Here is a 26,587-nt window from a genome sequence, read left to right on the forward strand (position 1 = left end):
TTGTAAAAGTATGTGGACGTCTTCAGTGCTGGTCAGGAGTTAGCACGAGCACTTTGACTGGCATGCACTGTGTTGAGGATTAGAATGATCTTCAGTTTGATCCACAGTGGATCTTTGCTCGGTCCGTACCAGACGCCATAGCCTTCCTGACCTCTGGTATCGATAAGTCTTGGTCGCCCAACAAACTGTTGGCGTTTTGTGGTCGGTGGGCTCTCGCCATGGCTGCCTGTGAACGTTTTCTAAATCAAGCAAGTATTCTATACACTCTGGTCAGGGTCATGGCGGGTCCGGTTCCATCAGGAAACACACTGGGCGCAGGGTAGCAATATTCTGTTCAGGATGCCGATCCGTCGCAGGGCTTTGGGCATGGCCGGTAATGTCTGTGTAGACGCCTGGCCAGCCGATAGCACTGCAGAGATTCGAACCCTGGATCTCATCGGTAGTGGGGTAGCGTAATAGACCTGAGCGCCTCAAAAAGTAAAAAATCTACATGCAAGAGGCACTTTATTATTCTTATTTATTACATTTTTAAAAATGTTTAATAGCTTCTATTTTTTTTGTACCTGATTTGCTTAATACTTTATTTTACTTGAAATATGAACCTATAATAATTTATTAATAAAACTAATAAATAAAACACGTAAATAATCATATTCTTCTTATATCTTCTGTTCTCTCTCTCTCTCTCTCTCTCTCTCTCTCTCTCTCTCTCTCTCTCTCTCTCTCTCGGTGGAGCTTGTCCAACATGCAGTGATTTTCTCAGCCTGGTTCAGGGGATCATGGACCTGCAGGAGCTTCTGGCTAAAATGACGTTAAAGGTGAGATTACGCTCGTCCGTACTCGTCGTACCGAGGTTCGTTACCGGAGCAGCCGCGGGTCTCGGAGCAGCGAGGGTTCGACCGGGGTCGGGGGGTCAGATTAACCTGATGGAGGAATTTAAAGACGTCGTTTCTAAGCTGTTTAAATTAAAGTTACAGCAGAGACGATAAAGATCAGCAACCAGATTCATAACAAACATCAGAAACTCTGAGTGAACACAGATCAATCCAGCTGAGTTTATTCATTCAACAAACTGTCTGTCTGTCTGCCTGTCTTTCTACCTGTCAGCCTTCCTTCTTCCCTGTCTGTCTTCCTTCCTTCCTGTCTGTCTTCCTTCCTTCCTGTCTGTCTGTCTTTTTACCTGTCTGTCTTTTTATTTCTTTCTGTCTGTCTGTCTTTTTACCTGTCTGTCTTTTTATTTCTTTCTTTCTGTCTGTCTCTCTTTCTCTGCCTGTCTGTCTGTATTTCTACTTGTCTGTCTTTCTTCCTCCCTACCTTATTTTCTTCCTTCCTGTCTGTCTGTCTGTCTTCCTTCCTTCCTGTCTTTCTTCCTTCCTGTCTGTCTTCCTTCCTTCCTGTCTGTCTTTCTGTCTGTCTGTCTTCCTTCCTTTCTGTCTGTCTATCTGTCTTCCTTCATGTCTGTCTGTCCTTCCTTTCTGTCTGTCTGTCTGTCTGTCTGTCTGTCAGTCCTCCCTCCTTCCTTCCTCCCTTCCTTTCTTTATTACTTTCTTCCTTCTTTCTAGTGCTGGTAAGCTGACAAAAAAGATAATGTAAATACTGTAATGAATGGATTTGTGCCATATCACCCCTCAGTACCTGATCCCTCCTGTTCTTCCTCTTTAAATAGCAGCGTGTCTGATTATAGGCACATCATTTTCTTATTTACTTTTTTGCCGACGCCCCTGCACACGGGCGCTCACATCCGCCTCCCAGGAGGGGGTCAGAAGGGTGGCGTAGGAGAGTCGCGCCTCTCGGTGTCATTTTTCTTGACGCTCTCAGCGGGAACCTCCTCACCTGGCTGTTGAGAACCCATCAGCGCGTGAAAGAGGGGCTGAAATGTGGAACGTTACTCAGTCCTATCTTCCATTTTAATCAGCCGGGACTCGTTCCCTCCCCGCGACGCTCGTCTATACGTCTGGAATACGGATGCGCCGATGCGGCGGATGAACCAGAACCTTCGCCGGGTCGTGGCTGAACGAGGAGTCGTGCGGTGCCGGATAACGCTGGGTTGTGTTTAAATAACAGAGAGGAGGTTCAGGAGGACTCGTGATGCTGCTCGTGTTCTTTTATCTGGACTTTGATCATCTTTAGAAGGGTTCGGGGACGCTGCGGGCCTCCGTTAGGGTTCTTACAGCTCAGTTTTACAGATGAGAGCACAAAACTGAGACGTGAACCTGAACCATGTGCAGTAAGTTGTACTAACTTACAACGTGTGGTCAGAGCGAAGCAGGAATATCCTGGCCAGGGTGCCGATCCATCAGAGGGCTTGACCTGGTTGACCCCATGCCACCTTTCCCATTTAGACATAGCCAATCACATCTGAATTAGAACAGCAGTAGCGGTGTAGCGAGTTGTACCGCTGGCTTTTATTAACAGGTTACTTTTTTTTTGGAAGACAAGTCTTTGTCATACACGGTTGCTTAGTGGGTAGCAAGAAGATCCTGGGTTCGATCCCCAGGCGGGGCGGATCCTTTCTGTGTGGAGTTTGCATGTTCTCCCCGTGTCTGCTCCGGTTTCCTCCCACAGTCCAAAAACATGCAGTCAGGTTAACTGGAGACACTAAATTGCCCTATAGGTGAATGGGTGTGTGTGTGTGTGTGTGTTTGTGTATGTGTGTCTGCCCTGCGATGGACTGGCGCCCCGTCCAGGGTGTTACCTGTGTGCCTTGCGCCCATTGAAAAGCTGGGATAGGCTCCAGCACCCATATATATATATTCATTCATGGTCTGTTTTTGCAGGAACTACCTGCACTAGGTTGCCACTCCACACACACACACACACACACACACACACACTTAGTGCAATTTAATATCTCCAACTGGCCTGGCTGCAGGTCTTTGCACTTATGGGAGGAAACCGGAGCACCCGGAGGAAACCCATATGGATGAAGGGAGAACATGCAAACTCCACACATAAAGGACCCTGAATTGAACCCAGGCTCTTCTTTGAAAATCAGTTGTTTGTTTATTTAGGGCATTCAGCAGCTGTTTCATTCAAATCCACTTACTGTTGTGACCGTATACAATGCAGGCAGGTGAGGGTTAAGGGCCTTGCTCAGGGGCCCCAACAGTAGCAATCTGACAGATCTGAGGCTTGAACCAGACTGTACTTTATTACACATGTAAGAACCTCTTGTTTCATGCTGCAACTTCTGCACGACTTTAAAGTCTGAACTTAATCTAATCTAATTCATCATCCTCGTGAAGACAGACGCTCGGCGGTCGCAGCTTCACACCCGAGCGCCGAGGGAGCCGCGGCGTCTGTAGTAATCGTGTAACCTTGAAACCGCCAAGATCAGAAGTGCTGTAAAGTGCGGTGGAGAAAATGTTTATCTCTCCGAGGTTCTTCTTCCTGTGATCAATAAAGAACACGGCGATGACACGGCCGAGGCTTTTAGACTGCGAACAGAGCGCGAAGATGAAAACAGTCAGTCCTTTCAAGCCACTTTATATCCGTAATTGAACGTGCGCTTTTCCCCCGGAGACGACGTGACCTCAGAGGTCGGGATTAAAGTCAGACCGATGGCAATCAAATTAGGTGCTTTTTCTTGTAAGAATGTAAAATAATATCATTTCCTGGATGTTCATGTAAAACTTTGCTTTAATCATTTCAGTTTTTAGGAGGAATTTAATGCACATGGCTGAAAAACATCACCTTTATATGCACTTATTTATTTATTAGGATTTTAACACCATGTTTTACACACTTCGGTTACATTCATGACAGAGCAGGTAGTTCATTTTAACGTCAAACACAGTCATGGACAATTTAACATCTCTAGTTCACCTCACTTGCACGACTGTGGGAGGAAACCGGAGCTCCCGAAGGAAACCCACACAGACACGGTGAGAACATGCAAACCCCACACAGAAAGGACACAGCCCAATCCATCTGGGAACCAACCCAGGGATATACACAGTCCACGTTTGCTGGCGTGCCCAGCTTTGTCTTTCTAAGAAGCTTGACTGCAGAGATTCACTTCTATAGAGCTACATGAACATGATGATGCTGGTGGTGATGTTGGCATTGCTATGGGGTCCAAACACTCCATTCAGTACCATTATATTGGCTTGTTGTTTAAACAGGGTGGGAAGCTGGATAGGAACTCTATCATGGCTGGTGCAATTGCGACCTCTGCTGGCTGATTGATGGCACCTGCACAGAGTCGAGGAGTAATGCGCCGATCAGGGTGTGGCTCTCCGTACACAAAGCTGATCCGCATATGAACTCGCCTATATATATAATATATATAAAGAACAGCCGACACCAGACTGCCGGACAAGCCAGTACGATCCTGGTGTGATCCAGAGACATGTTTCTAGTGCTCCAGGCTCAAACAGCAGTGTGGATTATACCAGTCCAGCCGTCCCTTGGTGTTGTGCACGGTGATTGAAGGAAGCGGAACCCATAAAGCTCCTCAGGAACCAAAGACAGATTATTTTTAGCCCTCTGAGTGCTTATGAAGCTTTACAGCTGAGCTGTTGTTGCTCCTAGAGGTTTTTACTTCATAACAGAACTTCCAGTTGACCTCCCAGTTGGGATAGACCATCTTCATCTCTGTCTGTAGAGGCTGGATGATGGATATGATGTGTAGCTGCTATAGAAAAGCTTTACTACCGACCAGAGTGTCATGTTTCTAGTGCTCCAGAGTCCAACAGCAGTGTGGATTATACCAATCCAGCTGCCCCTTGGTGTTGTGTTTGGTGATTGAAGGAAACAGAACCCATAAAGCTCCTTAAGAACCAAAGACAGATGATTTCATGTTAACTGATTCAGTTAACATGTGCTCTAAGTGCTTGTGAACATTTACGGCTGAGCTGTTGTTGCTTCTAGAGGTTTTTCACTTTACCCTGTTGGGAAAATCACCCATCTTCATCTCTGTCTGTGGAGGCTGGATGATGGATTTGTTTCAAGCTTTACTACTTACCAGAGTGTCAGAATACACGTAGAGCAAAGGACTGCCGGACAAGCCAGTACGATCCTGGAGTGATCCAGAGACACGTTTCTAGTGCTCCAGGCTCCAACAGCAGTGTGGATTATACCAATCCAGCCATCCCTCGGTGTTGTGCACGGTGATTGAAGGAATCCATAAGGCTCCTCAAGAACTTTTGTCTTTTTATCAATCAAGTCAATCAATTCTTGGCCCTTTGAGTGCTTATGAAGCTTTATGGCTGAGCTGTTGTTGCTCCTAGAGGTTTTCACTTCTGTCTGTGGAGTCTGGATGATGGATATGACTTGTGTCTGCTATGTCTGTGAGAACACATGTAGAGTAAAGTGAGGATCCGTGAGATAAACACTTGATTTGCTGTTGCTGTATAATTAATAGAAGTCGCCCGAGGTGATGGTGCGCAACACCGCTAGGTATTGAAACGGCGAAGGTTACGTTCCAGCGCGCGGTGCCAGAACAAAGGAGCCGGATGTGCGTGAAGCGCTTGATCAGCTCAATGTCAGACGCGAACATCCTCGTCGTATTGAATTCGTTAGGGTTCAGAGAGAACGGAAACGAGAGGAATAGTAATCAGTGTTTATTTTGAAGTGGAATTTTAACGAGACCTTGTGTGTGTGTGTGTGTGTGTGTGTGTGTGTGTGTGGTAGTTGAACTATGCTGAATCCAGGTTGAATCAGCTGGAGACCTGTCACTGTGAGAGGACGTGCAGCGTGAACGACGTGGTTTATCGGGATAAAGAACTCTGGACCGAACCGGAAAACTGCAGGACCTGCGCCTGCGTGGTAAGCTGGGGTGCACCCGAACTTCTGCTTTTATATTTGGGTTTTATTCTAAATTTTCAGTCTGTTTACGGCTCGGATCCTTCAGATTTGAAGTGTTTGGGGGGGCTGAAGTGGACGAGGACGAGTTTAAGTGGGTGTTATGTGTGTGTGGATGAGTTTTAGGGGTGATGTTTGATGACTCTTTTAAGTTTGACAAGCAGATACGTTTGGTTGTAAAAAAATAGTTTATTTTAGTTAAGAATTTTAGCTAAGATTAAGACCTGTTTGGATTTTGAAAGGCTTATCCATGCTTTTATTTGTTCTCGTTTAGATTACTGTAACTCTTTGTATGTGAGCGTAGAGCAATCGTCCCTTCATCGGTTGCAATTGGTGCAAATGAAAGGAGAAGGAAACGCGATTCAATAACGCCAGTCCTGGCTTCCCTTGATTGGCTCCCAGTGAAATTTAGGATTGATTGTGGATCAGAGTGAGTGGATCAGACACAGCAGCGCTGCTGGAGTTTTTAAACACCGTGTCCACTCACTGTCCACTCTATTAGACACTCCGACCTAGTCGGTCCACCTTGTAGATGTGAAGTCAGAGACGATCGCTCATCTATTGCTGCTGTTTGAGTCGGTCATCTTCTAGACCTTCATCAGTGGTCACAGGACGCTGCCCACACCAATTTTTGGTTGGTGGACGATTCTCAGTCCAGCAGTGACAGTGAGGTGTTTAAAAACTCCAGCAGCGCTGCTGTGTCTGATCCACTCACTAACACACCACCACCATGTCAGTGTCACTGCAGTGCTGAGAATCATCCACCACCTAAATAATACCTGCTCTGTGGGGGTCCTGTGGGGGCTAACAAAGCATGCAGAGAAACAGACGGACTACAGTCAGTAATTGTAGAACTACAATGTGCTTCTATATGGTAAGTGGAGCTGATACAATGGACAGTGAGTGTAGAAACAAGGAGGTGGTGTATAAGGTGCTATATAGATGTATGCTGATAGATATTAATGGTTTTGAAGCTTTTAAATGTGTAAGAAAATTAAAACTCTGAAATGTTATCAAAGAAAAATAATAGACATGCATTTCACCTTCTGTCCTGTCTGAATACGAAACAGTAGAAGGTGTAGATGCACTTTTAGGCGAAAATGATGTTTATTCAGGTAGTAACAACGTCCCAACATGTTCCTGCATTCACAGAATGGAGCTGTCGAGTGTCGGAGAATATTTTGTCCCCTTGTGAACTGTTCGGAGGATTCGTTACCCGTTCACGTCGACGGAACGTGCTGTAAGAAATGCAGACGTGAGTATAACGCTCTCTCTGTATCACTTTTATTCCTGTATAGGTTATTAAATAGAAAGTCCAACAAGCTCTTGGTTTGGGTGTCCACATACTTTTGGACATATAGTGTCTGTTCTGAAAGTTTGGACTTGTTCTTTTTCTTTATCTGAATATTAAGAGAATGAAGTTATTTGTTTACATTTATTGTGGGATGTCGTTTAGCTGGCCCATCACTGCTGAGGTCTTGAGCTCTCTGGTTCGGTGGGTAGCACTGTCGCCCCACAGCGAGAAGGTCCTGGGTTCTATTCCCAGGTGGAGTGTGAAGTTTGCATATTCTCCTCACAGTACAGTGGAGATACTATAACTGCTACATCCTACTGCAAGTGCTGGGCTCAGTTATGAGATTAACGGTGTAAAGCACACTACCACTGGGCTTAAAAGAAAACAATCCCATCCAGCGTTTGTGGAAGGACTTGGAATGCTGACCTCTTTGACTAACCTCACTGAAGCTCTTGTGACTAAACGGAAGCGAATCCCGACAGTCATGTTTCAAAATCTAGTGGAAAACCCTTTAGTATGAGGCTGGTACAGCATTAAAAGGACGCCGACTAGATGCCCAGGTGGCGCAGTGGGATATTTCGCTTGCACACCAGCACCGAGATTCTGAACTCTCCGGTTCGAAACTCAGTGTTGCCACCGGTCGGCTGGGCGCCATCTAGCGGGCATAACTGGCAGCGCCTGCAGCAGATACTAACTGGCCACCGTATCTGCAGGGTGGGGGCCGGACTATGTGTGGGTGGGTGGGTCTTCATACGCTGTGTAAGGACCCTGATTGGCGTAAAGCAGGGGCGAGAAGAGGAGGGCTGTGCACGTGCTCTCCTCGGACGCAATCTGGTATCTCTCAGCAGCGGAAGGCAAAATGGAGTCGCTAAATCTGGAGGAAAATGGGGAGAAAACGCATAAAATAAAAGGACGCCGAGTGTAGATGATACAGAGATAAAATTGGACACAATTTCTGAGTAAATGTTCCGCCTGATTAGAATGAGAAAAGTTCATTCTCTGAATCTCCACGCTACACCGGATCTGAGCTTCCGGCTCTCCGTGTTTGATGTAGTGCAGCTCGTTTAATAAATTTGTTCAATCACGTTATAATAAGCTCTTTCAAAGGTCATTCTGGCACAAAATGCCTCTGAAACGACCCTCCCATCTCCGATTCGCCGCGGAGCCGCCCGGCGCCTGCGCCCTCCGAGCCGAGACTAATGGAAGCGAAGCTTTTCATCCAGCGCGGCGCTTATTTTCCTATTAAAGCTGCTTAACTGTCGCCGTTTCTGAGGGACGTCCTGAGCAAACCTGTTATTTCTGTATTTCTGTGTTCGCAGCCAAATGCACCTACAGGGGTCAGAATCTTTCCGAGGGTCAGCGCGTTCTCATACAGAGCTGTAAAGAGTGCCGGGTGAGTACAAGATCCATTTCTAATCGCACGCCGGAATGTAATTAAGGTCACGAGCGATCTTAGTCGTGTAGCTGTTAGCTAACTAGCTGTTAGCACCTCTCTTTTCATATCGTCCAACCAGTCAGACATTATGAGGTTTTATTTCGGCATTTTCTCTTGATTTATCGTAGTCAATTTGTCTTTCGCTGCTGGTGGATCCTTGATTGCAGTTGAGGTGGGTATATTGCTGCTCACGCCTCCTCCGACCCTTAGCGGAACCCTTTTTCACCCATGCACTCTGCACAGACACCTCTATCTGCCAGTCAGGGTCCTTACACAGCGTTTGAAGACCCCGCCCACACAGTCCGGTCATCCCGCCCTAGCAGCTGTGAGGCCTCATGGAGCTTTAGCCCTTTAATGGTCTAATCTATCTGTCTGTCTGTCTATCTATCTATCTATCTATCTATCTATCTATCTATCTATCTATCTATCTATCTATCTATCTATCTATCTATCTATCTATCCATCTATCTGTCCATCTATCTATCTATCTATCTATCTATCTATCTATCTATCTATCTATCTATCTATCTATCTATCTATCTATCCATCTATCTGTCCATCTATCTATCTATCTATCTATCTATCTATCTATCTATCTATCTATCTATCTATCTATCTATCTATCTATCTATCTATCCATCTATCTGTCCATCTATCTATCTATCTATCTATCTATCTATCTATCTATCTATCTATCTATCTATCTATCTATCTATCTATCTGTCCATCTATCTATCTGTCTGTATCTTTCTGGTCTGTCTGTCTATCTGTCCGTCTATCTATCTATCTGTCCATCTTTCTGTCTATCTATCTACTGTGGTCTTTAAGCTTTCTGATGCTGGTTTGTGGCAGTTTCAGTTATTTATTGATTATTTATTTATCTGGGGTGTAAGAGGGATTTGTTTCTCACTCTCTTGGTTTTGTGAGCTCAGTTTAGTGAATTTTCTTGCATCATAATAACTTTGGTTGCATCAGGGCTGAGCAGGAGCGTTCATTTATTCCATTCTGTGCTTGTTTTGGGACTTGCAGAGAAAGTAAAAAAATAAATCAATAAATGAATCCTGTATATTTAGTTTAATTTTATCCTGGTCAGGGTTGCTGTAGGTCCAGTTTTCCTGGAATCACTGGGCGCAATGCAGTAACATCCCCCCCCCCACACACACATCCTCTCCACCCTCAGACATAGCCCATCATGTCTGTACGTGGATGCTCGACAGGCCCGTAGGCCCTTGGGCTAGTGTAATTTAGTATAAATAAAAATAATATTATGTTAAAGCTGTTCTGCAGAGGTTTTGATTTGCACTCTGTTCCTCATCTTCTGTGTTTTATACCCTGATGAATGATGAGAAGATCTAAACGTCCTGCAGGACTCAAGGTCAATTAGATGTTTTTTTTAACACACCACTCTGAAAACATTTTCTTTTTTTTTTTTTATGTTCTTGTTTCTTTTTTTCTTGTTTCTTTTTTTGTTCTTTTCCTTACATTTCATTTCATTTTTCTTGTATTCTATTTTTTCTTTAATTTTTTTTTCTTTTCTTTTTTTTTTTTTCTCTTCTTTTTTCTTTTTTTTTCTTTTCTTTTTTTTTTTTCTTTCTTTTTCTTTTTTTCTTTTCTTTTTCTTTTTTTTCTTTTTTTTCTTTTCATTTTTTCTCTTTTTTTTCATTTTTTCTTTCTTTTGTTTCTTTCTTTTTCTTTTTTTCTTTTCCTTTTTTTCTTTTTTTTTCTTTTCTTTTCTTTTTTCTTTTCTTTTCTTTTTTCTTTTTCTGTCTCTCTGTTCCTTGTCCTCTTCCTGGGTGTGTTTTATACCCTGATAAATGATGATAAGGTTGTCTAAACCTTTATCTTGCAGGACTCAAGGTCAATTAGATTTTTTAAAATTATTATTATTTTTTGTTAAATGATTAATGAGTCAATTAGTGACAAAGGAAATTGGAATTTTTTAATGCGGCGTCTCCCATTTTTTTCACTTATTCCAATCATAGCCAATTGAAATTCATCTCTCTCTCACTGAGCCCCTTCCGAACACATACTCCACCGATGGCTTTCTTTTTACCTGTTGGGGCGAGGAACCCTGTTTTAGCTGTTGTCCCTCCCTCTACAGTCACACAACCAATCGTAGTATGTGTAAGCGTCCCGGCCAGTGGATTACAAGTCCAACGAAAGTGAGACCAAGCGAGAGACCAAGTGACATTTCCTTAAATATCATCATAATTTAGTACAAATCTCAATTCTTGGACAGGTTCTGATTTTTTTTTTTTTTTTCCCCCATAAAGTAATTTTTACTTTTTTTTTAAGTAACAGAATGTTGTTTTTCTTTCTGAGAAAAAAATGTGTAAAAATTGATTTTAATCGTGTTTTGAGGAAATCAAAATTTAGACAGTTTGTTTGAGCCAGAGCGAGCTGAGTTCACATGCAGTGCTTGTCTACCTGTATGATTTTTTAATGTTACCTTGACCGACGTGACGAAGGCAGGATACAGATCCACTGTTTTATTAATTTTATCACATTTTAAAACACACACACACACACACACACTATAATAGAGTTCTGATTTCCCTACAGAATGGCGTGATGGTGCCGGTGATGGAAAGCTGTCCGAGTCTCAACTGTACAGTAAAAGATCAGATTTTACCTGAGAACAGATGCTGCAACGTCTGCAGAGGTGATTCAGTTTTACTTTATTTAATCATGATGATCCGGTTTGTGTTTCATCTTCATCGTTTTCACAAGCTGCTCATGTTTCTTTTTTTCTTTCTTTCCTTTTCTTTTGTTTTCTTTCTTTTGTCCTTTTTTTTTCTTGTCCCTTTTCCTTCCCTTCCTGTCCTGTCCTGTTTCTTTCCTGTCCTGTCCTGTTTCTTTCCTTTCCTGTCCTTTCTTTTCCTGTCCTGTCCTGTCCTGTCCTGTCCTGTCCTGTCTCTTTCCTTTCCTGTCCTGCCCTGTCCTGTCCTGTCCTGTCCTGTCTCTTTCCTGTCCTGTCCTGTCCTGTCTCTTTCCTTTCCTTTCCTGTCCTGTCCTGTCCTGTCTCTTTCCTTTCCTTTCCTGTCCTGTCCTGTCCTGTCTCTTTCCTTTCCTGTCCTGTCTCTTTCCTTTCCTGTCCTGTCCTGTCCTGTCCTGTCCTGTCCTGTCCTGTCTCTTTCCTGTCCTATACTGTCCTGTCTCTTTTCTTTCCTTTCCTTTCTTTTCGGATTTATCAGATCTTGCTCTGTGCTCTCCGAGCTAGTGAATTTCCATGAGACCAAACTCATTAAACCATGTCTTTATTAATCTTGTACAGTCAGATGGAAGCAGGAAAGGACCTTCCCCAAACTTGCTGCAAAGTTTCCACAAAGTTGAAGACAAAATAAAACAATAAAAACAATCTGTCAATAATGTTTGTACACTTATCAGCAAGCAGAGTGTCTCTTAAACACCTGAGTTCAATAATTAGGGGTGTCCACATACTTCTGGCCGTGTAGCGTACCTGTGCCTGTAGGTGGCGCAGGCGGTCGGGTGAAAGAAAACTACAGCTGCCACAGATGTTTAAAACATGTCAGCAAGTCCAGCGCTGGAAAATCTTTATGAATTGTGACTTGAATATAAGGGCGGAGTTACACACACACACACACACACACACACACACACACACTTACACACTGTCAGTGAGGTGAAGGATAGTAAATAATGTATTTAGTAAGATTGATGATGGAGCCGGTCATGCTGTCGTGGTTCTCCTGACTCGATTGCTGTTCACCTCTAAATCAGAATGTGACAGCCAGCTGTCAGGAAATGCCCCGTGTGTGTGTGTGTGTGTGTGTGTGTGTGTGTGTGTGTGTACCCACATCGGCTGTGAACCCTGGGCACGGGGTGGAATACACTTTAGATACAGGTCAGCACTGACTCACACTCATAGCTGCTTGTAATTTAGAGCAGCAAATCCACTTACTGCATGTTTCAACGATAAGTAAGGATGGAAGTGGAGTACACAGATTAAACTCCAAACTTACAAGTTCGAACCCAGATTCTAAAAACTCAAATCCTCACAAACACACTCCAAAATGTCCTTCCACCAATAAAAAGAAAATAAATAATGGCAAAACCTCTACATTTCACTTGAAACAGCGGTGTTTCCTCTGGTACGATAACTCGTATGTGGTTTGATTGGTCCAAAAAAGTTTTAGAACCTTACCTAATCAGTTACAAGTACACACACACACACACACACACAGCCGGCAAAGTTACTTGCTGAAAGGTGTATATACAGCGGTACCTTGAAACTCAACGTCAATCTGCTTATATTTTAGGCTGATGTAAAATAATGGGGATGTTTTTGATACTTATACACTGAAAATAACACAAATATAATATAAACACACTGAAATACAATTAAAAATATGATAAAACCTTTTGGGAACGGTGCTTACTTATTGATTTTACTCCTTTCGTAGCATCAGACCTTCTTTATTGTTTCTTTATGCTTCTTAATCGTAAAGATGGTCGATCTTGGAATACCGTATTCCTCATATTTCCTCATACATCATGGAACATGGAACACCGCTCACATAATTCGCTATTATCTTCTTCGTCACTTCTACTGTAACACGAAATATCTTCTTCTTCTGTTCAGCACTATCACTGTCATCTTTTTATCAGCCATGATAAAGATTAAAAACAAGGTACACATTTCTCGACAAAGGGCGTCGAGTTACGAGGTCCGACCGTATTTATTTATTTTTGTTTGTTTTAGGTCATGATTTCTGCGCTGAGGGAGTTCTGTGTGGAGAAAATTCAGTCTGCAAGAACCGGAATAACAAAGCAGAGTGTGATTGCAAGAGCGGCTACACACCTATACACGGAGACCCCACCTACTGTGAAGGTAAGTGTGTGGGTGTATTACTGTACTGATATATTGGTTTAGGTGTATTACTGTACTGATATATTGGTTTAGGTGTATTACTGTACTGATATATTGGTTTAGGTGTATTACTGTACTGATATATTGGTTTAGGTGTATTACTGTACTGATATATTGGTTTAGGTTTATTTCTGTACCAATATCTGTACCAAAAAAGTACATGAGGGAGCCCAAACACCTCCAGAAGAACTGACTCAAACAGTAAGTCTATTTCTGAAACATTCAGACCTGGTATTCGGATGATTTGCAGAAAACTCCAAAAATTCAGCGCCGGTCCTCGGATGCGACTCTCGTTAAGCGCTCGCTCTGTCCTGCAAACCCAAAGTGTGTGTGTAATAGATGCGTTTCCCAGGATGCTTCGCTCGGCTCAGAGACGTTATTACGGACATAATGCACTTTTTTTGCTTTGGCGCACACGGCGGTTTGGAAACGTTTCCCGCCGTGTGCATCTTTTATCGTGATACCAATTCATTTGAGTAAATGGAGCAGAAATTCCAATACTTCAGCACCTTCAGCTTCAGGACGCTCGGCGTGATGGAGGGACGAGGACGTTTCACACCGGCGCGGTGTTTGTTCCTCGGCTTGTTTGTAGGAGCTCTAGGGTGACGATTTTGATTGTGGATTCAGTTTCGGCAGGAAATAGAACGAGAGTCCTCTCGTACGTGCAGAATGTTTTCTGTGTTTTATTTTTTATTTAAACAGTATAACAGATTTAAAAGCTTGTGTAATGTGTAAGGTGATTAATCAGCCTGATCATTCTTCCACCAGATCAAATCTGGTCCTGTATATACTGAATATTACTGATATTATAGTGAATATATGATTAAACCAAGATTTAAGAAGCTTTATTGTCAATTCACACACACACACATATATATATATACTGTATATATAATGGAAAATCAGTGTGAATCCTGAGCTTTTTTCAATACGAGACGCTGCTCCCACCTAGTGGTGATTGGAGACAATAACACCCGAAGAGTTTTGGAAATGTAATTGCTCTTGTAGCGTTTCTAATTATTTATTCTTTCTGTGTGGCCCGGTATTAAATGACCCACGGACCGGTACCGGTCCATGGACTGGTGGTTGGGGACCACTGCCGTAGTACATATACATGTAACTATTTTCTCTTTTGCTGAAGGTCCAGTTGATGCATGGTACTGTAGAGCAGCATATTTTTTTAAAGGTTAACCGCACAGTTAACTGGTAATCCACTCTAGGTTCCACTCTAAATCCATAGTTGTTATTTTAAATGATTAATTATTTGGAATGTATTAATTCCAGAAATAAAAAGAGCTCGGTTTTGTCCTGATTTAGCTGAATTTTGAGCTCGTCTAGTTGTTTATTCGCTCTCTGCACTTCAGTCAGGAGTGTAGAGATCAGTCCTGAGATAAAATGTCCTCGCACAGCTCCACCGACGGCGCTCAGATCTGCTCTGCTCTTTTATCTGGTTAGATTTGGCCTGCAGGAAGCTTATAGAAACTATAAAGAGCTTCTGGTCTGAGTTTCATTACTCGAGAAGAGGTTTGAGTTTGGAGCAGTTTGGTTTGGATATGATCAGCTCTCTCTTTATATAAAAGGTGCTTCTGTGCTCGATTAGCAGTCTGTACGCGGACGTATCCGAGCTGTTCGTAAGTGTGTAAATACGGTTTATTTATTGATTACCAAAGCGCGACCGAGTCGCTGATAGCAGGCGTACCGCGACAGGCCGAGCGTTCACTCCGCTCTAAATTACAGTGCAGCAGATGAAAGGAAGAGCTCTGGAGTCGCGCCCGTTCCTCTATACCGCTCGCCTTGACAATTTCAGAGTAAAGATGGAGCTATTAAGCTCAATTTGGTTTGGCGCCTCTCCACCCGAGCCGCAGAACCTCGTCAGAAGAGCCGAGGGAAACCGTGCCAGCGCTTCAATTACAACCCGAGTGTGAGAACCGTCGAAGGACGTCAATGTGTCAAAACCTTCCAATTAGACCCCCAGATCACCAACTGCTGGACCACCGCTGGTGTTAGAGCGACGGTTCAGGCGTCACAGAGACAGTTTGGAGGATTCAATCATTACGGCGTCTTTTTTTTATCTGGAAACATAATTAGAACACAGACTTTTCTCAAAATTATGTAAGAAAATAAGGAAAAACTTTCACTAATTAGAGTTCTTTCAAAAACTTGCAGTTAAATTTCATCTACATTTATACATATAATGTCCTGGGGATGGAAATGACACCGATATGACACCATATTGCAAGGCTGGAAGACCTTAGACAGGGCGCCAAGCCACTGCAGGGCTTCCCCCTCATCCTCAGACATAGCCGGCCGATAGCACCACCTAGATCTGAACCTGGTGGTAACAGACGTCTGTGGCACCCGAGAGCGAGTTTGAATTCTTACTGTATTAAATTAAAACACTTTCTGTGTGTGTTAAAGCTCGTGTTGGTTTTCTAATAATATGTCAAAGATAATAAATATACAGCAACTCACAAACCCGAATCCCTCCGGATCCATGGGAAAACACTGAGCACAAGGCAGGAACACCCCAGACCGGGTGCCAATTCATCTCAGGCCTTCGGCCATCCAACCTGTGTGACATAGTCTGTCATGTATTGGTAGATGCCCGGCCGGTCTATAGCACTGCTTAGATTTGAACCCAGATGCAAGCGGTGGTGAATTAATGGTGAATTATTCGATCGTTAAACCCGATCTTACTTTGTGGAAACGTGTGTGTTGACATTTTAACTTCTTTGAAGTTGTTTCATTTGTGCAGCACATATTGCTGTGATCAGCAGCGTGTTCTGCTCTCGTACCCTCATGAGTTCTTGAAGGTAACTTGTGTGTGTGTGTGTGTGTGTGTGTGTGTGTGTGTGTGTCGGCTCTTTTCCCTGGAGTGCTCATCAGAATGTATTAATCCACGCTCTGCAGAAAACGATCTGGAACGTTGTGTTTTTCTTCCTGTATCACTTGAGGAAGATGTTTAGCTGTGACGGGTTCATTTTCTTTTTCTATTACGTTTAGATTATGTTTAGATTATCAGACTCTCAAATAACACAGAGATTTCTTCTTCTTCTTTCTTCTCTATAAGGTAAAATGTAGATATTAAGTGTATATCTAGTGCCGTAGAAGGTAATGACACTGGTAGCTGGTACATCTGCCTCCTTTCCTGATTCTGTCTTAATTTAATAAACGCTGTATTCCTCAATACCTGGTTGAGCTTCTTCATCATTCATGTCTCATCTCGTACCCTGTGATCACAAACTTTAGGCCTTCTCGCTGTTCTAAGGTTTAAACTGACCACTGGGTGGTCGATCATATAGTGTGGTAGCTCTCAAACTGTGGAATACTCTTTCCATCTCTGTTTAAAAACGTTATAAAACACCCTAGCACACCAGTGCTGACATCTAGAACTCACCAGTATGAATCTCAGAGCTACTCAGTCAGTAGTGGAAGCGAAATGTGGTCAGGTAACTGGATAGGACTGCTTCACCAACCAAGCACCCAGTAATCATTTTTATTCATACTAATCTGTTAGCTTTCTGCAAGGTGACCAAATAAATGTCACGAAAGAGATTCACATGTTCAGCAAGTCAAAAATCCTGCCAGTCCTGCAGTTTCCTTCTGAAACGTTAATAATCTAAATTTTCTAGCACAGATATTATCATTTGTGCTCCTCACGCTGCCATTACCGCAGACCGCGTTTTATTTCTGTTCAAAGTGAAAAGGTCGGCTTAAAAAGAAAGCACGGCTCTGCTAAAGCTCCTCTGACATCTCTCAGCACTCAACAAAGGTCACGCGGAGAGGCGTCTTAATTAAAGCTGACGACGAGGACGTCTTCACTCCGCCATTACAGGAGAGTTCTCGGCTCTTCAGATATTTTATCTAACCTACTGTAAGCTCAAACTGACTAAAGGTGTAGTGTGTGTTTTTTTTCTTTCGGCTGCTCCTGTATTTACTGGTCGCCACAGCAGATCTGCTCCAGACTTTACGCCGTTTTCATGTTACATTTTTACGTTGTTTTTTATATGACATTTTTACGTCACTTTTTTGTGTTACATTTTCACGTTACGTTTTTTACGTTATGTTTTTCATGTTAATGTTTTTACATTACATTTTTTACGTTGCTGTTTTTACGTTGTTTGTTATTTTACATATTTACATTTTATACATTACTTATTTATGTTACGTTTTTACTCTCTTTCTGACACAACCCTCCTGTTTTTATCCAGTCCTGGGACCAGGCACTGAGAGCTCACTGAAATGTGCAGCTCCCAATGTTTAGGCTGTTTCAGCCCTCCACTCAACATACGTTAGCCAGTCGTGTCCTGCAGACGCCCAACTGACTGATAGCACCGCTGACATTTGAACCCCAGATTAGAGACTTTTGATTCATGCCTGAACATATTTCAAATAAAGTATAACAAAATTAAATATTAACTAAAAATACTGGTATTCTTAATATTTTAATATATTATACTTTATGTCTTGTAGCACAGCCTTTGGGTACAACAGCTTCAATTAAGATTTTGCGGGTTGCCATCTGCAAACTGCGGGTTTTAGTTCTTCTCATAAATATTCAGTACGAATCAGATCAGGACTCACTTTAACATGTTCTGATGTTTTCTTTTCATCCATTTCTGGGTCATCATCCACTACAAAATAGCCTGATAGTTAATAGCTAGAATTTGCTCTGGACAGATTTAAGGCTGTAAGTTTTTAAGGCAGCAAAGCAACCCCAAAACATCATTGAGCCTCCTGAATGTTTTATTCAGGATTTAAGAAATGTCATGCGCACAGTAAAAACAGCAATTGTACACACTGTCCAATAAAATTCTTATTTTGCTTTTCCTCCAATGGTCAATAGTAGGTATATACATATATAAAAAATATAAAAATAAACTAAGGCAATTAAAATGCAATAAAAAATAAAATAAGAAACTAAAACAAACTAAAACGAACTAGTAAAATTACTGTACTAATTCTGTTTTCTGCTTTTTAACCGTAGAGTCTGGTCAAATCAGCCCAGTTTTATTTTGCAACTACATTTAAAGACAGTGGCTTTCGAACTTCTTATTAATATTGGAAACTGTGATCACCGGAACCTCAGACTTTTCTGAGATGGTCTCCTAACCTTTAAGTTAAACATGCTTGACTGTAACCTTTACTCTCCTTTCCTCAGGCCGCTCTCTGCTCGTCCTTCCGTTTGCCATTTTCACTGTGGAGCTCACAGCAGGATGAGAATTTAGCTCGTTTTAAACCCGTCTGGCTGCAGGAGGGATAATAAGGGTGAAAAAAAAGTAAATAAATCCCAACTGTCAGCTTGAACCGTCGCCACAATGTGCTTATAATTTCGTCCGAGCTCTGTTAGGATGTCTTTGTAGAATAAGCAAGAATTGAAATTTAGTTTCAGTGCAAAGCAGAGTATGTACCTGTGGAAAGAATCTAATCTGTTAGTTGTTTTTATTAATAAAACCAACATTTTTCCAAAGAATTCCAATCAGTTGCAGAAAGGAACAGTTAGTAAGGAAAGGAAAACCATAAGGGCGCATTTACATGAGAATCGTTTTGCGCTTTGCTCAACTGTCATTTTGTTCAGCGTTCAGCCTGAGCTGTGCGATAAAACGTCATCAAACTGGAAATCGGGATCAATAAAGTATCTATCTATCTATCTTAAATCAACCAGCCAGTCTTTCTGTCCACCATTAAATCAACCAACCAGCCGTTCTGTCCACCTTGAATCTACCAAACAGTCTATGTGTCCACCTTAAATCAACCAGCCAGTCATTCTGTCCACTTTAAATCAACCAACCAGTCATTCTGTCCACTTTAAATCAACCAACCAGTCATTCTGTCCACTTTAAATCAACCAACCAGTCATTCTGTCCACTTTAAATCAACCAACCAGTCATTCTGTCCACCTTAAATCAACCAACCCGCCATTCTGTCTACCTTAAATCAACCAAACAGTCTTTCTGTACACCTTATATCAACCAACCAGCCGTTCTGTCCACCTTAAATCAACTAACCAGTCATTCTGTCCACCTTAAATTAACCAACCAGCCGTTCTGTCCACCTTAAATCAACCAACTAGTCTTTCTGTCCACCTTAAATCAACCAACCAGTCATTCTGTCCACTTTAAATCAACTAAACAGTCTTTGTGTCCACCTTAAATCTACCAATCATCCTTTCTGTCCATCTTAAATTAACCAACCAGTCTTTCTGTCCACCTTAAATCAACCAACCAGCCTTTCTGTCCACCTTAAATCAACCAACCAGCCTTTCTGGTTGGTTGCTCTCGACTAATGAAATTCCTCACTCGCTGTTTTAGTACAATAAGTCACGTTAAGTCGCTTTTACCGCCTCATATCAAACAGTTCGTCTCATTAGAGGAGCTTTGGAAAGGTCAGCAGCAAACTGGGTCAAAGTTCAATTACGCTTCAATTACCCTGCTGATTCTGGAACTGAGTCTTCTCTTGCATCAGCTTTTTAAGCCTGTGTAGATGTAAAGCAGACTGAACTGCTAACACTGTCACCCATGTTAGTGCAGCTTCTCATCCTCAGCAGATCTGAGCTTCATGTTGTTTCTCTCTCTGGTTCTTGAACTGCGTCTGATTTTATCCAGACTAATTTCAGTTTAGTATCTATTTTTATAAGACAGACAGACAGACAGACGTCTCTTACAGGTGTGTATACGCCTCTAATAAACACACTGCAGCTCTGAGGTCTAGAGGGCATCAGTAGATGGATTTATATGCTCTGACTGCAGGTGGGTGTTTCACTTCAGAGCTGCTTAAATCCAGACTTTTCTTCACCTGAGGTCACAGATCTGATAAAAAAAGAACCCGCAAAACTACAAACACGCGAAGTACCAAAAATAAAAAGCATCAGAAGGTCCGACGAGTCTCCAGAAGCTGCGACCTGTTCTGCTACCGACGACCACCACGGCACCCGCCGTCCACGCATCTCCGACAGCACCGAGCAGCTTCGTCTGAGAAACAGACCAAACTACTGACCACGAACCAGCCGGCTGGTGCACTCAGGGTCACTTTATTGTTTAGAAAAGTGAAAACAAATGCATGTTAAAAGTTACAGTGAGCAAGTCTCGGGATGTGTGCAGAACACACTCGGATAATATAACGGAAAAGTCTTTCTGTCCACCTTAAATCAACCAACCAGTCTTTCTGTCCATCTTAAATCAACCAACCAGCCTTTCTGTCCATCTTCAATCAACCAACCAGTCTTTCTGTCCATCTTAAATAAACCAGCCAGTCTTTCTGTCCACCTTAAATCAACCAGCCAGTCTTTCTGTCCACCTTAAATCAACCAGCCAGTCTTTCTGTCCACCTTAAATCAACCAATCAGCCATTCTGTCCACCTTAAATCAACCAACCAGTCTTTCTGTCCATCTTAAATAAACCAACCAGCCTTTCTGTCCATCTTAAATCAACCAACAGCCATTCTGTCCACCTTAAATCAACCAACCAGTCTTTCTGTCCATCTTAAATCAACCAACCAGCCTTTCTGTCCATCTTCAATCAACCAACCAGCCTTTCTGTCCATCTTAAATAAACCAGCCAGTCTTTCTGTCCACCTTAAATCAACCAGCCAGCCTTTCTGTCCACCTTAAATCAACCAATCAGCCATTCTGTCCATCTTAAATAAACCAGCCAGTCTTTCTGTCCACCTTAAATAAACCAGCCAGTCTTTTTGTCCACCTTAAATCAACCAGCCAGCCTTTCTGTCCACCTTAAATCAACCAACCAGTCTTTCTGTCCATCTTAAATCAACCAGCTGGTCTTTCTGTCCACCTTAAATCTACCAACCAGCCTTTCTGTCTATCTTAAATCAACCAACCAGTCTTTCTGTCCATCTTAAATCAACCAGCTGGTCTTTCTATCCATCTTAAATCAACCAACCAGCCTTTCTGTCCATCTTAAATCAACCAGCCAGTCTTTCTGTCCATCTTAAATCAACCAGCTGGTCTTTCTATCCATCTTAAATCAACCAACCAGCCTTTCTGTCCATCTTAAATCAACCAACCAGCCTTTCTGTCCATCTTAAATCAACCAGCTGGTCTTTCTGTCCATCTTAAATCAACCAACCAGCCATTCCACCTTAAATTAACCAACCAGCCTTTCTGTCCATCTTAAATCAACCAACCAGCCATTCCACCTTAAATCAACCAACCAGCCTTTCTGTCCATCTTAAATCACAACGTTTAGCACTGAACTGGACACCGATTGGCTTGTCCGAGGGAAACATGGATAATAGAGACCGATGTTTGACTCTCCGTGAGTGATACGGATCTCCATGTGAACCCGCCTGTGCAGGTGAAAAGAAGCGGTCGGTGCTGCACACGTGTTGGAAGGGGTGTGTATGATGGGGGAACTGGATACGACTAGATTGGGGAAAGATTGTTTTAATAAAAATCCCATTCCAAACCATGAGCATAAGAGATTGTTTCCTCCAGTTTGGGAACTCTGGTTCCTGTATGGGAATTTGTGCCCATTTAGTCACTCGATCGATTAGCAAATAAACAAACACTCGTGCACCTTTATACAAATTATACATCAGTGAGAATGATTTCTGTTGTAAAAGAACTCTGTTGGTTGCTCCACATTCAGCCGTCAGTAGGATCATTGTAAGGGATGTAAGAGTTTAGACACGCCCTCTTCTCAGGACTGTAGGATGATCAGCAGCTTTTCACACAAAACTCTGACGTTTATATTTAATAAGAATGAAAGTTTAATAAAAGCTGCAGCTGCTGATGGAACTTTTCATCTTTTTCTTTCCAACGTTTCAGCAAATATGTGTGGAATTAAAAACCCATTTAAATAAAAACCCATTTAAATAAAAGCGGTTTGAAGGTGTGGGACAGGAGCTGGAGGTGAAGAGTTTAGGGTTTAGAGTTTAGAGTTAGAGTTTAGGGTTTAGAGTTTAGGGTTTAGGGTTTAGAGTTAAGGGTTTAGAGTTAGAGTTTAGGGTTTAGAGTTCAGGGTTTAGAGTTTAGGGTTTAGAGTTAAGGGTTTAGAGTTAGAGTTTAGGGTTTAGAGTTCAGGGTTTAGAGTTTAGGGTTTAGAGTTAGGGTTTAGAGTTCAGGGTTTAGAGTTTAGGGTTTAGAGTTCAGTGTTTAGAGTTAGAGTTTAGGGTTCAGGGTTTAGAATTTAGGGTTTAGAGTTCAGGGTTTAGAGTTCAGGGTTTAGAGTTTAGGGTTTAGAGTTCAGGGTTTAGAGTTCAGGGTTTAGAGTTAAAGTTTAGGGTTTAGAGTTCAGGGTTTAGAGTTTAGGGTTTAGAGTTCAGGGTTTAGAGTTCAGGGTTTAGAGTGTAGGGTTTAGAGTTCAGAGTTTAGGGTTTAGAGTTCATGGTTTAGAGTTTAGGGTTTACAGTTCAGGGTTTAGAGTTCAGTGTTTAGAGTTCAGGGTTTAGAGTGTAGGATTTAGAGTTTATGGTTTAGAGTTTAGGATTTAGGGTTGGTTTCCCAGACAGGGATTAAGGCTAGTCCAGGGATACATTTTGCTTTAAATGGAGAATCTCCATTCAAAATGCTGTGTAGTTTAGGACCAGGCTTAATCCCTGTCTGCGAAACCAACCCTTAGAGTGTAGAGTTCAGGGTTTAGAGTTTAGGGTTTAGAGTTTAGGGTTTAGAGTTCAGGGTTTAGAGTTTAGAGTTTGATTGACGGGAGGTTAAACGAGTTTTTTATCACTCGGCGCTCGGAGCTTCACTAAAACCATCACTGACGTCTTATCACACCATTAATCACAAGAAAAACAACTCGCCCTGTCCTCGGTTTGTTAAATCCACCCCCCCCCCAGTCACACCCCTCACACACCCCTATACATCCCCCCACACACCCCTCTGTGTTCACACACCTCCCCCCCCCCCCCCCGTCAATTCAATTTACCTTTATCGTCCTCCCATCATTCAATCTGCTGCTGTACATTCTGATGAAATATTGATTCTGCTCATGGTGCAGCACACAAGTACACAATGTAATACACAACTACACAACACAATACAGTACACAACTACACAATACACAACTACACAATACACAGCTACGCAATACAGTACACAATATACAACTACACAGTACAATACACAACTACACAACTACACAATACAGTACACAATATACAACTACACAGTACAATACACAACTACACAACACAATACACAACTACACAATACACAACTACACAATACAGTACACAATATACAACTACACAGTACAATACACAACTACACAACACAATACACAACTACACAATACACAACTACACAATACAGTACACAATATACAACTACACAGTACAATACACAACTACACAACACAATACACAACTACACAATACACAACTACACAATACAGTACACAATATACAACTACACAGTACAATACACAACTACACAACACAATACACAACTACACAATACACAACTACACAATACAGTACACAATATACAACTACACAGTACAATACACAACTACACAACATAATACACAATGCAGTACACAATTACACAATATAATACACAACTACACAATACACAACTACACAACACAACTACACAATACAATGCACAGTACTATACAGAAATACACCAACATGTAAACAACTACACAATATTATACACAGCTACACAATACAGTACACAACTACACACAAGTACACGGTGCAACACACAACCACACAGTACAGGTACGCAATGCAAACAACTACACAAAACCTCACACAGCTACACAGTACTGCACACGGGAAGCTTCTGCCGACTTCTGCCATGAATTTATTTTTCACTTATATCAACCACGTCATCCTGGTCAGGGTCGCTGCAGGTCCTGTTCTACTGGGAAACACTGGGTGCAAAGCAGGACGCCACTGGACAGGGAGCCAATACAATGCAAGACTTGTCATGTCTGTGTAGATGCCCGGCCGGCTGATAGCACTACTTGGGACCTGCACTTAGGGTGCACCGATGTGCCCTTCTTTAATGGATGGGTTCACATATCGCCCTGCACCCTCTGTAATTGTGAGCGCGGCCTAGGATTCGAACCCTAACACCACACCATCATTATCGAATGATTAAACCTATACTGTACTGAATCTGAACTATAATGCAGCTGGCAGGACCGGCGCTGACGAGGCGGCTGTGATCCAGTGGAAGTTTCTTTTATTACAGCGGCGGATTTAAACCCGGATTTAAATATTTTATTTTTCTGCTGAATTCATCTCACAGTCTGCAGCAGCAGCAGCTCTGCCAACAACCTCCAGCATTTCTTCTTCTGGATTCACTCGGCAGCTCGAGACTAAAGACGTGTTTTTGTTGCTCTTTTCTGAAGAAATAAAACGTAAAATAAAAAGTGTGGAGGAAAATACGGCTGTTTGATGTATTTTACATGAAGTGAGTTTTTTATTATTGACTGTTTTTGGCACTTTTAGATAGCAGCTACCCGGAGATTCATTCATGTTGGTTTAAAACGTTCTGTTCTATTTCTTTTTAAAGATAAGACTATTATTTTCCCCAGGAAAATAAACTATTTTTGTTTGTGTCGGGTAAACATAATTATTGTTGTTTATGTCTGTTTATTATTTACTTTTTATCCATTTATTATTTTGTTTTTTTTCACATTTATTATTTATTTTTTCTTTATTCATTATTAGTATTTTATCTATTTATTATTCTAATTTTGTTTGTTTATTTTTTTTTTCCATTTATTATTTAGTTTTTTTTTGTTTATTATTAACTTTTTTGTCCATTTATTATTTTGTTTTGTGTCTGTTTATTATTTACTTTTTTCCCATTTATTATTTTTGTTTTTGTCTGTTTATTTAGTTTTTTTATATATATTTATTTTTTTGTTTTTGTCTGTTTATTTTTTTTCCATTTATTATTTAGTTTTTGTCTGTTTATTATTTAGTTTTTGTATATTTATTTTTTTGTTTTTGTCTGTTTATTTTTTTCCATTTATTATTTTTGTTTTTGTGTTTATTATTTACTTTTTTCCCTTTTATTATTTTGGGTTTTTTTCTTCGTTTATTATTATTTTTTCCCATTTATTATTTAGTTTTTTTCCATGTTTTTGTTTGTTTATTATTTAGGTTTTTTCCATTTTTTTAGTTTTTGTCTGTTTATTAATTTGTTTTTTGTCCATTTTTTTTGTCTACTTTTTTTTAACATCTTGTTTTTTATAATTTCTGTCTGTTTTTTGTCTATTATTTACTTTTTTTTTTTTTTACCACTCCAGACCAAGGAGGGTCATTACCGTCACACTCCCTCTACAAAACCATACAGACCGCTTCTTTTCACCTGCACCTGGGAGGTTCATGTAGAGATGCGTATAGCGTATGGAGAGTCACACACTGATCTCCGTTATCCCCTTGTCTCTGTGCAGCATCATTACCCAGCCAGTAGAGGTCGTACCTGCAGCAGTCATGTGTCGGTATAGGCGCCTGCCTGCCTAATAGCACAGCTGAGGTTCACCATGTTTTCTAACTTTTGTTTTCTAACCTCTTATATTTGCATATGAATACATATGAGTACATTTTCAAGTTTTTAAACTGAATTCTATTCATTTTAGTTGATTCCATTGTACAAAAGCTTCTTTATTATTTCCTGTCAGATCAGAAAGCCTAAGCCTGTCGCTCCTGCATTTCTAATGTGGCACAATAAGATCAGGTGAGGGAGGTGCAGGGGGTCGATACTGCTCATACCTGATGCACCAGAAAATCTCCAGCATGCGCAGAATCATAATTCTGCATCAGAATGCATCACGTACGACGTGTCCTTAATAAAGCCCGGGGGGAAGGGGTTATGGTGCAGCCAGGGCAGAAGAATCACAGGAAATACGGGAGATAAGGAGAGACGGGAGGTAAATATGAAGCGTCTGTCACCGACTATAAATTATTCATCCTTTGTTTAAACTCTTTCTTTTATTAAAAAGAAGAAGAAGCTTTTCTCATCTGTGTGACTGACACGTCACGTCTGAGATTCGTTATTATCATTATTAGTAGCTCTGCACTTCCTGTCAGAGAATGGAAGAGTGCAGGAAATGTTAATACACCCGGACCGGGGAGGTAAATGTTCCCCACCGGGCTCTTTTACAAAGATAAGGAGTGAAGGGAGAAAAAAATGAGGCGTACAGATAGAGAGAATAAAAGACCTCGGCGCCATCGGGGCTT

The 26,587-nt window shown here is 41.7% G+C and overlaps 1 protein-coding gene across 1 annotated transcript in view; it reads left to right on the forward strand.

The window, feature by feature from the left end:
- Positions 1-26,587, forward strand: part of LOC134331915 (protein kinase C-binding protein NELL1-like) — a 194,655-nt gene that overhangs the window by 98,644 nt on the left and 69,424 nt on the right. Inside the window, exons 7-12 of the mRNA XM_063013452.1 lie at positions 736-818; positions 5,635-5,769; positions 6,958-7,060; positions 8,419-8,492; positions 11,097-11,196; positions 13,258-13,386. Of these exons, the coding sequence (XP_062869522.1) occupies positions 736-818; positions 5,635-5,769; positions 6,958-7,060; positions 8,419-8,492; positions 11,097-11,196; positions 13,258-13,386 (624 nt within the window). The remainder of the gene's footprint in view (positions 1-735; positions 819-5,634; positions 5,770-6,957; positions 7,061-8,418; positions 8,493-11,096; positions 11,197-13,257; positions 13,387-26,587) is intronic.

Source organism: Trichomycterus rosablanca, chromosome 17 (assembly GCF_030014385.1).
Source record: "Trichomycterus rosablanca isolate fTriRos1 chromosome 17, fTriRos1.hap1, whole genome shotgun sequence".
Lineage (NCBI taxonomy): Eukaryota > Metazoa > Chordata > Actinopteri > Siluriformes > Trichomycteridae > Trichomycterus > Trichomycterus rosablanca.